The sequence below is a fragment of the Haemaphysalis longicornis genome, unplaced genomic scaffold, assembly GCF_048455015.1.
Source record: "Haemaphysalis longicornis isolate Haplotype H1 unplaced genomic scaffold, Haemaphysalis longicornis Haplotype H1 scaffold_2, whole genome shotgun sequence".
NCBI classification, from domain to species: Eukaryota; Metazoa; Arthropoda; class Arachnida; order Ixodida; family Ixodidae; genus Haemaphysalis; species Haemaphysalis longicornis.
This window is the reverse complement of record NW_027526295.1, coordinates 181,674,025-181,692,762: the sequence shown is the minus strand read 5'-3', so window position 1 is coordinate 181,692,762 and position 18,738 is coordinate 181,674,025. Positions and strand designations below refer to the sequence as shown.

Below are 18,738 nucleotides of genomic sequence, written 5' to 3'. Positions count from 1 at the left end.
AAATTAAAAGTACAGAGGAATGAAGGTTAGGAACCACTTACTTACCTTAACACAAAAGTTTATGAATAGCTGTTTAGAGACCCCTCTCAAAGCACCAACGATATCGTTTTCTTCACCATGCTGCTTCACACATCTTGGTCATGGCTTAGAGAGCTCTATCACGAGACGCGAAAACGTCCTCGCATGCACACGCACATGTCTCGTTGAAACCCACGGATGCCGCAGTTTTGCACGCGCACCGAACGTGACAGTAACAACTTTAACAAGGAATCAAATCACCACAGGAAGCACAGACACTCAACGCCGTCTTTCCGGAATTTCAGTCCGAAGAACACGACATAAAGAGCACGTCTTCAGCATCTTCTAGAGTCCCATAAGTTGGCAGGCCGGAGTTAACGCAACGAAGTCAGTCACCGGGCCTGAGCAACACCCATGCTTCGCGCACGAACGGACAGACGTTGCTCGTTGTTTTTTTTTCCCCACGGTGTGTGCTCGTTGAGGTGATGTCCCGGCATCCGATTGCGTTAGCGCAGAAGGAAAAAGACGAACACGGCTTCCAGGGCTGTCCAGAAAAGAGTACCGCAACCAGGCGCTCTCCTTCCTGCGGTCGATAGGGTAAATCAAAAGAGAAAAGAACCCTGTACGAGAAGTTTGCGAAAGGGAAAAGTTTGAAAAAACTGGTATTGGGTTTAATACCAGAAAACCATAAAAAGCAGGTGTTGCCCCACAAGACACGAAACTCACCAGTCAACAGTGCATTCGAGTTTCCCTTGCTGCCAGGAATTCTGCTTCGTGGCTGTCGTATGCATTCACTTGTGAAGTAACACGGGGTTGGTTAGTATGATGATCAGGATGAGGATATGAAGGTCGGACCGTACGTGCGTACGTAGTAACTGACAAACGTTTTTCCTAGATCCTGCATTCATAATATTTTACAATGGAAATTGCTGATGTAATGAATGAGCCTTAATCACATGGTTCTTGATATAACGTCCACTATAACTTGACGGGATTGTTTTGCTCAGTGTTTGATGCCATGGTGTATGAAACAAAGCCTTGCCCTGGCCGCCTTTTCTACCAGGCCCCACGCGCATACTTGCAGCTACTTTGGAAATATATGGCCTGATATTCCCCAGTCCTTTTGGAAGCCTTTAAGCTACCAGAACATCTGTTAGGTGACATGCAGAAGGTACTTGTGAGGAATGTTTGTTTAGAAATCGACGCACATGGGGACAGGGAAACACAACCGCCGAACTATTTTTTCAAAATCTGAAATTTCATCAAGGGGACGTTAAAATGCAGGGGGGGGGGGGGGGGAACAGTGTCTCGGCAGAACTTTTCTGAACTACCAGTGCATTAGAAGCGTGAAATTATTCCCAGGTTTTACTTATTGCCCTTAACATTGTGAAAAATCAACTGGCTGCATTAAAGGATGCCATTGTACGCCATTGCTCTTTTCAACAACGTAATAAGTCAATTGTCAGAACCATTTTCATTTTGTTCCCCTATAGCCATTCTTACAGAGGTATAAACGAATGCATGCCCTGGTTAGGTAGGCGAAAATTTGTTGTTAAGGACTGACGTCCTGGCGCACTGTCATCCTCATAATTGTCATAGCCAGCTTAAGAACCGGTGGATGGCTCACTCACGCGAGGAGCGCATGATAAGGATCCGGGTCCCATGGTTAAGAGGACTATAAAGATAGAGTTTGGTTCGTTAAAAAATAGCCACCCCAGAATAACAGTCATGCCAATTTCGATGGTAACCATAGACATTTAAAGAGGCCTTAATAGGTCGCGATTTCAAGCGCTATCGCTAGATAAGCGTTGTTTTCTTTCCTTGTTCACATGTGAAATCTTACCATCATTCAGCATAGCTTTGACGTAACTTTTTTGCCTCTGACTTAACCTCTATGACACCGCTAGCGCTGAAGACAACGGCGGCGCTATTGGCGGATTCCATCAAATGCTGCAGCTAATCAGTGTTTCCGGCTTTGAGGGGAGCCGCAGGTGGTTTTGGAGGCTCCAGCGGCGTCCACGATAGCGACACTCTGGCACGGCGTATCTTTGTAAAAACGACTGTCAGTCGTCGCCATTCGTCACACGAGCTTAGCTGAGTTTGTTTAAATGGCCTGTCGTTTATGAGATATGAATATCCCTGACAAGCACGGAGTGCCTCCTGAAGGCAGAGACGCTACGCGCGTGACCGCGGAAACCGCCTGCCTTCAAGGTGGACATAGACCGCGCACGAATCGGACACACCGCAGCAGCTAAAACTCGTCGCCACCTTCCAGATCCAGACCATTGCGGGAAAGTCAGTTTACAAATACGTGAAAGGGGATGATAGTGCGGTGAAATTCTGCTGGGGATCATCGTCGCCGCGGCTGCATAAAGTGGTGAGCGAATGACTGCGGCGATGCTAAGTCTTTTGCGTGACCCGGCCTCGGATAGACCTGTTCGCCGCGACAGCGCCGCGTGCAAGAAACCGCAGTGGGCCGCTAGTCTTAGGTGAAAATCTTCAATTACTACCGTGAGCGAGTATGTTGTTTTTGGAGGCCTCCTATCTGGCGTTTCCCCTATGTTAGAACTGACGTTCCATCTCTTGCACGGCCGACGCAAAAAGCAGTGCCACGCAGCCAGTAGTAGGAGGAGCATGCATGCCGGCTGGTAAAAATAAAAAGCTGGACAAACCGCCGAGCGCAGCCAATGGCTGCGCCTGCGTCGGAGCACAAGCGCCCTGAAATGTGTATCTTGGTTGTTTTGCTCGAGCTGATCAGCTCGTAGAATCCACAGCGCTTTGAGAGAGAGAGAGAGAGAGAGAGAGAAAACACTTTCCTCAAGAGCCCGGTTAAGTGCGTTCGGTGACCGACAGCCGCAGCCTGCCGGTGACCACGGCAGCTCTTTCCGCGAGACTCTTCTGGGTCTGCAAGTCCGAGCTGCGCAGCGCTTTCCCCCAGAGCTCGTCTGAGGGGATCAAGGGAAAGGGGTCTTCAGAGCATGTTCATGTGAGATGGGCGACTGTGTCCTTCGCACCACACGCAGGGCAATTAGGTGACGGGTATAAATTCGGGTAAATATGGTGCAGTATGGAGCGACATGGCAGCGTGTTCGTCTGTAGTAGGCGCCACAGACGTTCGTCGGCGTTAGTAAGATTCCGATGTGCGGGCGGATACATTCGGCGGGAAAGGCGGTAGTGTGCGGTGATTTTTTGATAGCTTAATAAGCTGTCTCGGGCTGATCGGGCTCCATGTAAGGGGACGAGGCTTGGTCCTGCTCGGGTCGTGAGCTGTCGAGCTGCTTGGTTGACCACCTCATTTCCTCCCAACCCTGTATGGGCAGAAGTCCAGGTCAATTCCACTTCGGTGTTAGGAGGATTTTGTACGAGAATTTTGAGTGACTGCGGGGAAATAGTCCCTTTGGCGAAGTTTTTGATGGCCGTTTTCGAATCTGAAATTATTATCGCAGGGGTCGGCCGGTGAGCTAGTGCCAGCGCAATAGCCGCCTCTTCTGCCGTTGCCGGATTGCGGGTGCGTAAAGTAAGGCAATTGATGGGTGGAGTGTTGGGGTCATACAGAGCCGTCACAGCATAAGCGTCGTGATGTCTGTAGTCGGCCGCATCCACGTATACCGTGCTTGGGTTTATTGGGTATTTCTCGGTTAGAGTTCGGGCTCGCTGTTCCCTTCGCTTTTGATTGTGCACCGGGTGCATGTTTTGCGGGAGAGGGCGAATGAGAAGTTGTGCGTGAATTTCATGGGGGATGGGGACTCTGGTATCGGCAGTTAGCAGGGCTCGCAGATTCATTCTGTGCATGAGTTGTTGGCCGGTATGGGATGCCAACAGTCGCGATAGCTGATTGAGCCTGTGGGCCTCTATTAGTTCCTCGGCAGTATTGTAGACGCCCAACTGTTCCAACCTGGCAGTGGAAGTGCAGTGCGGTATTTGTAGGGCTGTCTTGTAAACTTTACGAACAAGGCAATTTACCTTGTTGAGTTCGATCGGGGATGGATTAAGGTATGGTAGAGAGCATGTAATACGGCTTATTACAAATGCTTGGATTAGTCGGATTCTTTTAGCTTCTTTGAGTCCTTTATTCCGGGCTGCTACGTACACGACGTATAAGGCCAATTGTTTGGTTCACTTGAGTCGTGAGTTGGGCCATCAAGCGAGTTTTGGCACGATTGCTCTGGATAATTAACCCCAATATCGTTATGCTGGGTACATTCTGTACATCCGTTTTGCCAATACGGATTTTTATGTTTGAGGGTGGCTGGCGCTTTGAGGCGTGAGGAAGGGATGAAAGCTGCAGGCATTCGCCACCTCATTTAGAGCCCCTTTAAGCGACATGTTTACGAGTGCTGCCTACTAGGCGCTACTAAAGGCCATATAACTTCATGTTTCGTGGTGTGGTTCGCTCCGGGCGTTTTTTTTTTTTTTTTGTGGCTTCAGATATTTGCCACGTCCATGCATGGCTGCTATTCTCAGTATTCTATGCGTGGGAGATTAACAGGCAGTTTTAGTTTCACCTGCGTAGAAGCTTCACGTACGTAGAACTTCCACAGGTGACCAGTGCGCATTCGCAGAACGTAAAGGATCTGCGTGAGTCTCATAGACGTAGGTGAGATTTCAATTTTTACGTTGCGGTGTTTACGTTGCTTCCGTACGTAGAGTTGACCGAAATGGCGGCGTCTTGCCCGCCCGCTTCACAGCGATGACAGCTTCGTCGCTCGTTCCTCGATGCGATATCGTGCGCTAAGCTGTTGATCTCGCTTTCAATTTGTCCATTCTTACCCTCACATAAAGTTGCAAGCGTAAAATAGCTTTTTTAGGGGCGAAGCTCCTTAGGGTGTGGGTCTGTCCATCCTCGACGTATGTATGTAGCCACATCTAGTTTAGTTCTTGGGTTGTTTACTAGATGGCGTGGCTACCTCTAGTTTAGTTCTTGGATTGTTTAGTAGATGGCGGTACTTGTATATGATGAAAAGATGCGCTTGGATTGTTTACTAGATGGCGTGGCTACCTCTAGTTTAGTTCTTGGATTGTTTACTAGATGGCGGGGAGCGTTGTAATAAAATCCGTTCGCTGTTGGCGCGCGCTCGGAGTCGCCCGATGGATAAGGCTGCAGATGTGCGAGCCCGCGAGGCAGACGCGCTCCGTGAAGCTGCGCGACGCCGCCGCCAAGATCCTGCCGTACGAGAGCGGGAGGCCGAAGCGTGTCGTCTGGCTGCGCGACGACGCCGCCAAGATCCCAGCGTTCGAGAACGAGAGGCCCAAGCGTCACGGCAACGGCGCGAGGACCCTGCCGTACGCGAAGCGGCACGGCTGCGGCGCGAAGAGGATCTCCAAAACGTCAGAGAACGGGAAGCGGCGAGAAAGCGCGCGTATCGACAGGCAGACCCCGATGCAGTGAGAGCTCGTGAGGCGTCTGCAAAACGCATCAGGCGAGCTCAGCCCCAAGGTGCCGACGCGCGGTTTAAGCGAGACTTTCTAGACGTTACGTTCGGACATAGATGTAGTGGGCGAACTTTCACTGAAGAGTCACGGTTTTACCGATGATTTCCCCTCAGGAGCTTCGCCCACTCATCATCATTCACCCCGTGGATATGCTGTGAATTTTTTTTCAAAAAGAAGGGTGATTTCTCACCTGTTAAGTCTAACGACGTATGTCGTCATGATAGCAACGGTCTCACGAGATCACGAGTGGGTTAGCATGGTGCTAGGAATAACGCCCGCCTAGGAACCCTACGCGCGGCCTGCGTCAAGTACATGTGACTATAAGGGTTTCAAACTAGATGTGCGTTGGCTACGTATGCTCCTCACGTTCGCGTGCGTAAAACTTGCGCGCGGGAAATTAAAACTGTATAATACCAATTTGGGGCGCAAAAAATGCTTGCAAAGAACCTGTGATTTACGAAAAGTGCAAACATTTCCGATGCGACTGCAGTGATAAGTAATTCACCTCTATACACGCTAGGCGTCCCTCACAGACCAGCGCCGCAAAAATGGTGTGCGATGTGGCGTTGATTTCGCTTCTTTTACTGTGAAGCTTTCTGAAAATGCCTTAGTAAGCTACGTTTAGTTGTATGGTCATGTACAACGCCCTTATAAAATCAAGAGCAGCACTCATACCTACCTCACGGCTCAACGGTTACACTTGCCTCAGACACAGACTGACGCCCGTGCCGTTCATTTATACGATACAGCATAACCACACTTGTAGGTGTTAAGGTGATAAAAGCTTTTGGAAATTATACGATAATGTTCTGTTGAATAAGGTGCAATATATCCTTTAAAGAACATGCCTTAAGGCCGAGCCGAGCTACACCGAACATTTCCCGCCCGCGACTTGAAACTTCTTGGAAACGTCGCCATGAGGCACACAGACGGTGCAGAGACCACAGACGGTTTAGGGGCTTTATCAGAGACTAAAACCAGAGGCATTTGGGCTGTAGCAGTTACAGAGTATTCCAGGACTGCCTTTCTCTGGTTGTACGCTACAGGTATTCAGTGCACCACGCGAAGAGTTTATTCAACTGAAGCCGGGGTTTTAACTACTTTCCGGGTGGATTAGTTGCTCGCTAAAGTAAAGTAAAAGAAAGTAAGCGCGCAGCCCCTAAAGACGAATGAAAAAAAAAAAAAACAGTCCCATGTTTAGCACTTCTAAACCAGTTCCTAATGGGCTAGTCTTTTTTTTTTCTTTTAGGAATATAACACCCCTTCACTGAGACCCCAAATTAACAAGAAACGCATTTCGGTTTATCAAGTTTTCACTAGGTGGTGCTAGCTGTCTAGAAACCACGATTTTTTATTTTTTTTATTTTATACTGAAGCCACGTATCTCTAAAATAAGCACAGTTGACATTGTGAACGTTGCTGTGTATTTGTAAACCTTTTTCTTATAGGTTCGCAATGGTTTTTAAGTCCGTGGGTTATGAAATAGTAAGTCCCCTAGGAATGTTAACAGCTGAGTCCCCCTTGACTTTCTTTCTCTCTTCAAGACTCTCGTTTCCTGTCCTTAAGCGTTACTCCTACCATCATTCTTCCCCCGGCTCGTTGAGCTGACACACGCTTTCTTTTCTCGTGTTGAGTAATTGCCACCAAGCGTTTGCCCAATAAGTGACCACCGGCAATACGCATTGGTTGTATACCATTGTTCTTAGTGTCCGAGGTAGCCTGCAATCTATTATGGCGAGTTATGGCCGGCTACACACTGTTCATACCAATTCTGCCCGCGATTTCTTCCCTGCGGCTGGGATTAGCACTGACAACCTGTCCAGGGCAGTTGCATTCGTCAACGTATTTAAGCATTTCCTCACCTAGACTCAATTAGTACTTAAGATGTCTTTCCCTTTGTCATATTTACCAATTTAACCCTGCAACCAAGCGTTTTGACTGAAGGTTATGTATCACCTTTTGTTAGTGTTCGCCAGAGTCCTTGAACAAGACAATGTCCTCCGGAAATATTAAGAGGCTCAGCTATTCTCCATTAAGTACTGTCCCTGAAATCTCCCATTCAAGCCTCCTGAATACTCTTTCCAGACACACTGTAAGCAGTTACAGATAGGGGGTCACCTTATCTCACTCCCTTCCTGGTCGAAAACGTTTCACTCAGCTTGTGGAGAACTGTCCTCCCGGCAAATCCATCGTATATGTCCTCCGAGAGTCTTATGTAAGTCTCTCCTACTCAATGAACTTTCGATAATTCCAGTTCTGAGGCTGTGTCTACAGTATTAGACGCTGTTTTGTAGTCTATAAGAACTATTACCAGGTCGAATGTATGGACGTTATCAAATGTTGAGTTGCCTTTCCTAAATCCAGCCTGTTCTCTGGGCTATTGAAAATTGAAGCGGTCGTTTATGCACTTAATTATAACCTTCATAAACGAATTGTAAGCTGACGGGTGCATAAAAGTAATCTCGTTAACGTCACCCTTCTTATGAATGTTGGCATTTCGTTGTTTGCAGCGCGGTTGTCGGAGCGCTGTCGGCTACAATTTCTCAACGTAGGGTGCACGAACACTTACATAATAGACAAGAAAGTTGAATGGAATGCAGAAAACACCACAGAACGAAGGTGATTTGTCGATCGTTGTATGGTTCTGCAGTATTTATTTTAGAAAGGCAACACAGGTCAGTAATCAAACTGACGCCCTCAATTCGGCCCGCCTTTCTCGGTGAGACATGTCACATCTGGCCCGAAATCATCGGGCGTGATTTGATTAACCTATGGTAAAGTTTAACGCGCAAAAGCTACACCGGTGGAGGGCTGCAGACTGATTTTGACCGGCTGGGTGGATCTTTAACGTGCGCCGAAACCTCGAACACATGGGTGTTTTTTTGCTTCTCGCCTGCCCCAGAAAAGCAGCCACCGCGGCCGGCATCAAACTGCGTCCTTAATTGTGCGTGATTTAGCGTGAAGCACTGGTCCATCTGTGGTTCACGGTGTGCGTCCCTCACCGGAGCGGTTCTCGGCTATGTGGAAGCCCGAGGTCTGCTGCGAGGCGACCAGCACTGTCTCCTCGGAGGAGAGCGTGAGCAGCTTGGAGAAGGTGGCCGTGCAGCGCAGCCGCAGCTCGTCGTTGTGGTAGTGCCGCGGCTGCAGCACGAAGCGCAGCCGCACCACCGTCTCGCGCAGGCCGCTCTCCGGCTGCACGCTCACCGGATAGCGCGTCTGGTAGCCGGCAGGCATTTGCTGCGCAACGAAGAGAACAACCGGTGCACTCTCAGCGGAAACTCGAGGCCACAGACTCACGAAAGGAATGCCGCTGTAGAACCACCTTAAATAGCTCTGTGGCTAACCCTTGTAACGTCAACCCCTGACACTGTAACGGTAAATTTCCGGAGTCTTCCCTGTGCAGCCTCGCCCGACGTAAGAGGGGCTATAGCAGGCGAAATATAGAAAGGCGAAAGCAATGACGCTAACAAGAGACAATTGAAAAGGTGGGCCTCTGGGGACCTACATAGAGGCGTTAAGGAGAGGGCGATGAAGTGTACATTGCTTGTGCACCCACTCAACGTAACAAAACTGGCTGACAACAAACATTACAGAATCTTAACAATAAATTGATTCAGAATCAATTGGTGGATCTTTAATAAACAATACGTGAGCCTCTCGTCCTTCTCCCTCATAAACACGAGGATCGGCACAATGCGCATGCCTTGCTCCTCCTTGCCTTTTTACCGCCCTGCCCAGAGGCAAATGGCGAGCCGCGCCTCGACTTGACGTCACCCTGGCAACGTCGCCAGCGTTACGAGGACAGCCCTTTCCGTTCTCGAAGGCAGCGCTCTGCCCCTTCTGTCGTGCGGAGCTCCTCTGTAGCTTGCTCTCTCCGACGCGGATCGGATCGGTCGGTGTGTCCGCGGGTCGGACACACCGACGCGGATCGACGTTAAAGTTCTGCCGACAGGCCACATCACGCGATGAAGAAATGATCACCCACCTCATCGTCGTTGATGAACCACTCGACCTCAATTTCGTCCGTCGTCATGACTGCGCTGCAGTTGAGGTCGACGGTGTCTCCCACTGAGTAGTACGGCTTGACGCCCGTCACCGTCGGCGCGTTTTCCTCTTCGTACGCTGCAAGTGGACAGAGCGTCAGGGATGTCATTTACCGACGTCCTCACGATGTTATCACGCCATTTCTATTATGCTTCCGCTCTCATGCCTTCATGCGTTTTTGCAGTGGTAGGGAACATCCAGGAGCTAATCCCGAAGAAAAGTCAAATATGCAATGATATGCTGATTATATCGCCAGGCTTAATAACTTCTTAGAAACAAAGCTACTGCTAACGCTTTAGTGAAGTATTACTCCATATCATCTTAAGCAGACAGGAGGAGAGCCTCTCCGGCACTGTAAGGTATGCGAGCTAAAAAAAATGATAACAAGATAGATTCATGTCGCGCAGTTCGAAGAACGTATTTCAAGCATAGTGCGCCATGCGTATTTTTTCATGGTTTTAGGAACACCTTGTCCTCGCTGTTGCACTATGCCCCGTTACCTTCCATTCTTCTAACGCTAACTTTAAACACATCAATTACTCCCGGTGCCACAGTGAAATAGAAGGACCTTATTTTCCCATAAGCGTCCCTTTATTTCGACTTTTCACTGTTAGACTAACAGTGGGCACTCATTTTGATTTTCGTGTTCCATAGCAAACTGTTCGCCCGCTACTATAATTACATTCGGAATGTCAACATAATCAAGTTTGCGCAGATAAACTCGTCGCTGTTTTTTCCGCAGAGGCACTCAAAACATAAGGGCACATTTATAGGCGGATGTTCATTACCCGCGTCTCACTCACTCACTCACTCACTCACTCACTCACTCACTCACTCACTCACTCACTCACTCACTCACTCACTCACTCACTCACTCACTCACTCACTCACTCACTCACTCACTCACTCACTCACTCACTCACTCACTCACTCACTCACTCAGGCACGCCCGCACGCACGCACGCACGCACGCACGCACGCATACTGCCCAAGAATTAAACTGAAATCGGCCACTTGGACGACTCCGCCATTGCACCGCCAAGGTTTGTTTACTTGTCATATCTAGTATGTAGATTACGTGCAGTTATAAACAATTCAGAGTTCCCATCCGCTGTCAATACATGCCATATACGAGAGGGCCATGGCTACAAGTATACCGTAACTCGTGTTTTATCGGAAGCATGATAAAACAAACTTTACATTAATTAGACACTAAAACGGCTATACCACCCAGCACAGTTTCATTTACTTGTCGGGATTACACAGTTTACGGTGGAGTTCCCTATTTGTAATTCTGCTGAGACTATATGAGCGGAAGAGTTACAGAAATGGAGCGCCTATTTTATCGGAACTGTCTCAAAACAAATGATATGACTTTGCACTGGTGTGGGAAGCTTTATATAAGCAGGGATCACGAATCACTATGAGTCACAGTTTTTATACAAAAATTTTACCATCTCTTTCTAAAAAAAGTGTGCATTGTCTCGTGTTCTTTCTGCCGTCTTGGTCTCTTTTCTGCTCAGTGAACGTTCAGTAGGAATTGCCAACTCGTTCAAAGCTATCTCTTGTAAACGCTTCTACAAACGATCCAAATGTCAGCCGATACGTGGTTTATGAGATTAAGGTATATTATTGCACTCCTCCTTCATGATTGATGCGTGTATTGTCTTATCCAGATTTCTTCCTCTTTTTAGGTTTTTCAAGTAATCTTGACACAATAGCCATGTTTAACTCACGCGCTGTGTTCCAGAGATTTTATCAGAGCTTTTCGATCAACCAACCGGTTTATGAGGCATCAGGTTTTTGACAGAATGCCATCTTCCCACTTAAAAAGCTTTCGCTTTAATTGCATACGGGTCCTAAGCCATTCCATTCCAGCAGCATTGCAGAGCAGCCGTAAACCGGACAGCCGCATGTTTGTCTGCTAAGGTAAAAGTGCAGTCCTTCCAAGTTTAATTATGCGCATTAACTGATGATTATGCCAAATCGCAAATTACCAACAACCGTGTTTTGTTTCTCGCCCCCGGCAATACTGCGTCCTGACCAATCATGTTTTGAGACTGTTGCGACGTTGTCATCCCACCGCTCACAACCACTTGTCACATACGGGCAGGTGTACCCGAGACGAGCTCCGTCACCTCCGACATGCGTGTGGTAGCGTGGTGAAGCGAGCGGCCAGCCAATGTAGCTGCCTTGAAGAAGAACAGAAGCTGAAGGCAAATTTAATTTATCTTCATGGCGGGAGATGGGCCGAAGCCAGACAAGAGCAATGCCCCGACGGGTGAGGTTACAGCACAGGACTCGAGCAGAGTGACAGCATTGATTCACTGCCCAAACAGGAATGAACTACAGGGCTGGGGGGGGGGGTTATTTGTACCCAAAGCGCTAGCGGTCAAACAAGCATTCCATCTAGATTGTGCACACGACACGAACGGCACAGACACACACAACTGTCTTTCCAGAGTTCGTGAGCGGTCGGTAGTAGCGGCGCACGCTGCGTCCGAGAGAGGGGAGAGAGGAGGTCTCCGCACCGGCTTCCGCGTCCTTCGGACAAGTTGAAGCATGCCTCGTCTGCCGCCACCGAAGTTTGAATCACGCCGATAGCGAGGCGCCAGCGATCCAGACATGTAGCGACGCGTTTGGCTCCGTCGGCTGTAAGTGTGAGTCTTCATCGTGGTGGAATACAGAAGTTGTCTACCTCTTCCTTCGTCCTTGTTTTTTTGAGCGCTTCTGTATTCCACCACGATGAACACATACCAACTAGCCCAACTTTCCGTTCTTCTGCAGTAAGTGTGAGTCACCGACAGGGAGGTCTGCTTAAAAGGCGCACGTAGTGGAGGCTTCGCCACACAGCCGAAGACTGTTGCACAAACCACAGCGGCGGGCTGATTCGTAACAAGCCGCGGACTCTCTTTGCTCCGCTGTAGTATACCACTTTCCCGACGTCTAGGGGCAATGCTTTTGTATCGTAAAGCTTTTTTAGACGTACAGCACGTATCAACTATCAAACAGTGTAATAGAGAGCTTTAGCGTACCGTTACCGCGTTTACGTTACAGTCTACCGTGCTTGCGAGAGTCGATTGCGCATGAGCGAGATGTTACCGAGTCCGGTAACTTATCGGCACAGGCTTTACCGTCGCCAGCGAGCTTCCTGAGCAGATGAATTGTACCCTCGCGTCTTGATTACAACAAATGCAGTGCGCTCGGCGCTTGATGCTTGATACAGCCGATAAGCGTAATCTTAGTTGTTGTGGTTTATTATGTTTTTTCTTGGTGAATGGTGCTGTTGAGCCCGACAATAGCCTTCTGTGGTTATGGCACTACAAACGTATATTTTTCGCAGATAGGTGAGGAAAATGGACGCCCCTATCTCGCGCTAAGCCTCGTCCGTTTCAAATAGTTCAGGTAAGTTTCTGAGCTGGCAAAGCGGTTTTACGCTTCCATAATTGTGCTGGTTTATTAAGCATTACAACGTATTTTATCCATTTCTTGCCGCAATATGTAGCGCAGATCCTAGTTTACCTTGATTCCAACGCTGCTTAGTAGATGGCGCCACCAACATGTTTTCTTTTTTAAAGCTCAAGACGTGATAGCTACCGTATTCTCAAAATAACTAATGTTATTTTGAACGCTTCAACCGAAAATTAAAACATTCAAGCTCCTTTAAACGGAAGCAAATAGCCATGAGCAATAAAATTATGCGTGATTTGCTTTGAGAATAATTCATCAGATCTTGCTACCTGCACAACAGCGTCCGGTAAGCCGGCGTAATACGTAAACAGCAAGCGGTGTGCTAAAACGTGTCCTGCCGTTTCCAGCGGTAAACGGAAACTCCCTTCCGGTAACACAGTTAACGCGTAACGCATACACGGTAACGATATGGTAAAACTGTCTGATAGTGAATACACTTCCATACAGGCTAAATAAATTGCTCTTTTTACGAACTGGTTACTTTGGTGTCTTGTCCAAACGGCAACGACAGCTCAGTAAATGGCGTCCGCGTGTGGCGCGCTCCGTATATTCAGAGCCCTGGATGATTATTGACTGGTCATCAGCGATAGCGGCGCTGGCCACAAGTAGGGGCTTCGTAAGAGCAGCACCGCCTTTCACATGTACGATCTTGTCTTTCTGTCTTGAAAGTGTTTTTGTAACTAAAATTACATAAACAGCAGCTTAATGTATGTAAATGGCATTTCGAAATGTGATCTAGAGGCTGCATCGTCTCATTTAATTATGCTTTCGTTCAACTCTTCTAAGGACCATCGATGCATTGTACAACTTAGTGTCTTGCAATACAATTATGCGATTAATTATTCCCGCATAAAAAGGTTATATCTCAGTAAGACCATTCGGGCATATGAAACTTGCACTGTTTCTTTCACTTCTCTAAAAGCACTGGTCGGAGCTATCACTTGAAAAAGCTGCTCTGGCCCGCTGGGTGGGAAATATCCCCCCCAGCGGGCATGTTTATCTCTACTTTCTTTCTGCCTGTCAAACATTTAAAAAACTATATCTGTTTTCAGAATAAATGACCTACCACATTTTCCCCTTTCCTTACCTGGCGTTCTTGCCTATCCTTATTTCGGTTTCGGTCTTCATTCAGCGAGCCCCTCATTTCCCATTCTGACTCTCTCTCTCTCTCTCTCTCTCTCTCTCTCTTTCTAAATATATATATATATATATATATATATATATATATATATATATATATATATATATATATATATATATATATATATATATATATATATATATATATATATATATATATATATATGTATATACTCTCTCTCTCTCTCTCTTTCTAAATATATATATATATATATATATATATATTGTAGAACAGAGACGTACGGGACGAGGGATTCCGTAAGGACACATATCAAAGTTGCAGTCCTTATTGCCAGTGCTGTTTGGCGTTTTTAACAGTGTTCTATAGTGCCGAGTGAGGTATGACTGCATTTTTTTTTTCAGGAATAAATAATTGAAAATTCAAGTCGAGAAAAAATGCGCCGTTTTTTCCGGATGCGGGAATCGAACCCACAACCTCCGCATAACGCGTGCGGTGCTCTACCATTGAGCTAGTTCCGCGGCGACTCCATTCTCGACTATACGGCGGGGTTTTGTATTTACGACTGCTCAGAGCCCGGTCAACTAGCGCCGCCCCTCGAACACCGCGGGAAGACGTAGAACGTCTTTTCCCAGCGGCCGCACGTAAGACGTGGTCGGAAGTCGGGGATAGCCAAAGGCATTTCAGACTGCTGAAGCCAGAACCCTCGTAATGCAGTTTGTAGAACAGAGACGTACGGGACGAGGGATTCCGTAAGGACACATATCAAAGTTGCAGTCCTTATTGCCAGTGCTGTTTGGCGTTTTTAACAGTGTTTTATAGTGCCGAATGAGGTATGATTGCTTTTTTTTTTTTTTGCAGGAATAAATAATTGAAAATTCAAGTCGAGAAAAAATGCGCCGTTTTTTCCGGAAGCGGGAATCGAACCCACAACCTCCGCATAACGCGTGCGGTGCTCTACCATTGAGCTAGTTCCGCGGCGACTCCATTCTCGACTATACGGCGGGGTTTTGTATTTACGACTGCTCAGAGCCCGGTCAACTAGCGCCGCCCCTCGACCACCGCGGGAAGACGTAGAACGTCTTTTCCCAGCAGCCGCACGTAAGACGTGGTCGGAAGTCGGGGATAGCCAAAGGCATTTCAGACTGCTGAAGCCAGAACCCTCGTAATGCAGTTTGTAGAACAGAGACGTACGGGACGAGGGATTCCGTAAGGACACATATCAAAGTTGCAGTCCTTATTGCCAGTGCTGTTTGGCGTTTTTAACAGTGTTTTATAGTGCCGAATGAGGTATGATTGCTTTTTTTTTTTTTTTGCAGGAATAAATAATTCAAAATTCAAGTCGAGAAAAAATGCGCCGTTTTTTCCGGAAGCGGGAATCGAACCCACAACCTCCGCATAGCGCGTGCGGTGCTCTACCATTGAGCTAGTTCCGCGGCGACTCCATTCTCGACTATACGGCGGGGTTTTGTATTTACGACTGCTCAGAGCCCGGTCAACTAGCGCCGCCCCTCGACCACCGCGGGAAGACGTAGAACGTCTTTTCCCAGCGGCCGCACGTAAGACGTGGTCGGAAGTCGGGGATAGCCAAAGGCATTTCAAACTGCTGAAGCCAGAACCCTCTTAATGCATTTTGTAGAACAGAGGCGTACGGGACGAGGGATTCCGTAAGGACACATATCAAAGTTGCAGTCCTTATTGCCAGTGCTGTTTGGCGTTTTTAACAGTGTTTTATAGTGCCGAATGAGGTATGATTGCATTTTTTTTTTGCAGGAATAAATAATTGAAAATTCAAGTCGAGAAAAAATGCGCCGTTTTTACCGGAAGCGGGAATCGAACCCACAACCTCCGCATAACGCGTGCGGTGCTCTACCATTGAGCTAGTTCCGCGGCGACTCCCTTCTCGACTATACGGCGGGGTTTTGTATTTACGACTGCTCAGAGCCCGGTCAACTAGCGCCGCCCCTCGACCACCGCGGGAAGACGTTGAACGTCTTTTCCCAGCGGCCGCAAGTAAGACGTGGTCGGAAGTCGGGGATATTTAAAGGCATTTCATATATATATATATGGGTTAATGGCCTGCAGCTTTAAATCCTCGCGGCTTTTGGGGGATTTAGTTAAACTTGCAAGTAGGGGTTCCATAACGTAAAGGCTCCAAAAAAAGATTTTTTTTTATAAATGAAACTTGAGATAACCCGAAATACATGATTGTAGACAGGAGACAAATGGAAAGGCAAGGCAGCAGACATATCGAGCAAATGTAATGGGGCGCACTTTTTTCCGTGGCCGGGTTCCGCTGGGTGCCGATGAGCAGCTCTTGGCTGCTTCGCGAGTGGTTCTTGTTGATGGAGGAAGCGCACCGGAGCCTGAGCAGCCCCTGGGCCAGGTGCCGAGCCGTGATCTGGAACCGCAGCGTCGACGCGGACGCCTGCAGTGCGTTGGCGCGACGGTACGGGCCCTGCTTCGTCACCTGGTGCGGAGGAGCCTGCGTCCGAGGGAGAGAAGGGAACAGAGAGTCACTTACAGCGTATTCCAGCACCAACGAGACTGCCGACTCCCTCGCTTGACCCGATATGTTCTCCGTTGGAGACACACACACACACACACACACACACACATATATATATATATATATATATATATATATATATATATATATATATATATATATATATATATATATATATATATATATATATATATATATATATCGTAAGCACTAAGGCAGACATTAGCAGCCGTATGTGGACGTTTTCCTTAGCGGCTATGCGCCAGATGCTATGTGCCACCTGCCTCGCTCGCCGCGCACATCGTCAACCACGTTATCATCATCAGTGTCTTCAGGAATTTCTGCGCTCGACCTGAGCTCGCTAGCCTGCCGCTCTCTGCGAGATTCGTTTAATAAACCGGTGCCCGACGACCCCTGGCCTGTGCCTCACATGTGGTAGAGGTAAAGCGGTCTGATCCTCGCACCTCGACCCCCGATTTAGCCCTGGAGCTCCGTTCAGGTCGACGCCTACCACAGGAGGCCATGCCAATGCCAGCTGAACCGGCCAACGTGGCGGATCCTGCCATCCCACCATGCTTCGTAACCAGCGGCGAGCGGGACACTCCCTTCTTCGCTGGGCTTCCCGGCGATAACGTCGAGGATTGGCTGGATGAATACAACCGAATCAGCTCCTTCAATCGGTGGGACGATGCCTGCAAGCTCCGGAACATCTCTCTTTCCCTCAGAAAAGTAGCGAAGACGTGGTACTTAAGGACCGCGACTTCACTGACTGGCAGCGATTTACTTCCGAGCTGCGCCTAGTCTTCCGCACGTCGTCTACGCGTACGGAAGCCGTCAAAAAGAAATTGGACGAGCGCATACAAAGACCTGGTGAGTCGTACACATTATACATTGAGGACGTTCTCGCATTATGCTACTGTGCCAACAAAGACATAACGGAGGGCAGTCGAGTGCGCCATGCCCTGAAAGGAATTTCTCCCTTCGCATTTCAAGCGCTGATCGCACAGAACCCCACTAGCGTTACGATTTCTCAGCGCCTCGAGGATCTGCAGTCCCTCCGTGTACAGCCAATCCAGTGGGACACCCATGCCTTTATGGACGAAGCGGACTTGCGCTCCGTGATAAGATCGATTATCCGCGAGGAACTGGGTGCGCGGACACCGCTCGGCTTTTCGGAATCACGAAGCGAGACGTCTGTTCCGGATATGCGCGAGATAATCAAACAAGAGCTGGCCTACTTTATGCCGGCCTCCCCGTCAGCAACGGATATTCATCCCGGCTCTACTCAAGCCGCATTGGCTTCGCTTCCTTATGCATCTAATAGCCCTGATTTCGACACCTCTCTCCGACTCGGTATGTTCACCTTTGGCACCTGTGTCTACCCCTGTCCCTCGACCGCCCATGCTCACCCGGTCCGACCATGTGCATCCTTACCCAGTGCCGCGTGCTTGTATCTTTCAGTTTCTGCCGGGTCCTCATCAGTTCACCTACGGCTGCCCTGCTTGGCCTCCGTCCAGTCCAACCTGCTTCTATTGTGGCATCGGGGGAATATCTCCTGTTTCTGTCGAAGGCGCCAACAAGATGAGAGGCTGGCATACTCCCCCGTTGCACAAGGGAGGAGTCAAACGTCTTACGAGTACTATTCGCAAAGGTTCCCGTACGCACAACATTCGCCGCCACCTGCACACTACCAGGACCAGCACCGCAGCTCCTCCCACCAAGACTAAGTTCCCCATCCCCCTTCCGCCGCCGCTCTACCTCGCCGGTTCGTCCTGCCTTCCAGGTTGCCAACCAGAACACGTAAAACTAGAGGCGGCAGTTTCTGGGGGCGGAACTGTGTCACTTCGGAATTCTGGAAGTCCTCTTTCTCGGCCATCGAACACGTTATCAGTTTTAATTGAAGGAATTAATGTTGAAGCTTTCGTGGACACTGGTGCGAGCATTTCGACAACTGGTGCGAGCATTTCGATAACTGGTGCGAGCATTTCGATCTGCGAAAAGTAAAAACTCCATATCCTGGCCCGGCTCTACGGGGTGCGAACTTCGCTACTATTCAACCATCTGGGCTGTGTACGGCTGGTGTTGTTATCGATGGCATTCGACACCACATTCAGTTCGCAGTGCTGGCATGCGTTCACCAAATTATTTTAGGCTGGGATTTTCC

At 48.5% G+C, this 18,738-nt stretch overlaps 1 protein-coding gene across 1 annotated transcript in view; it reads right to left on the bottom strand.

Moving 5' to 3' along the window:
* Nucleotides 1-479: 479 nt before the first annotated feature.
* The window catches only part of LOC144167546 (uncharacterized), a 284,946-nt gene continuing 266,687 nt past the window's right edge, over nt 480-18,738 (bottom strand). The window contains exons 5-8 of the mRNA XM_077696779.1: nt 16,340-16,550; nt 9,437-9,573; nt 8,454-8,688; nt 480-601 (exon numbers count right to left, since the gene is read on the bottom strand). Of these exons, the coding sequence (XP_077552905.1) occupies nt 525-601; nt 8,454-8,688; nt 9,437-9,573; nt 16,340-16,550 (660 nt within the window). The 3' untranslated portion in view covers nt 480-524. The remainder of the gene's footprint in view (nt 602-8,453; nt 8,689-9,436; nt 9,574-16,339; nt 16,551-18,738) is intronic.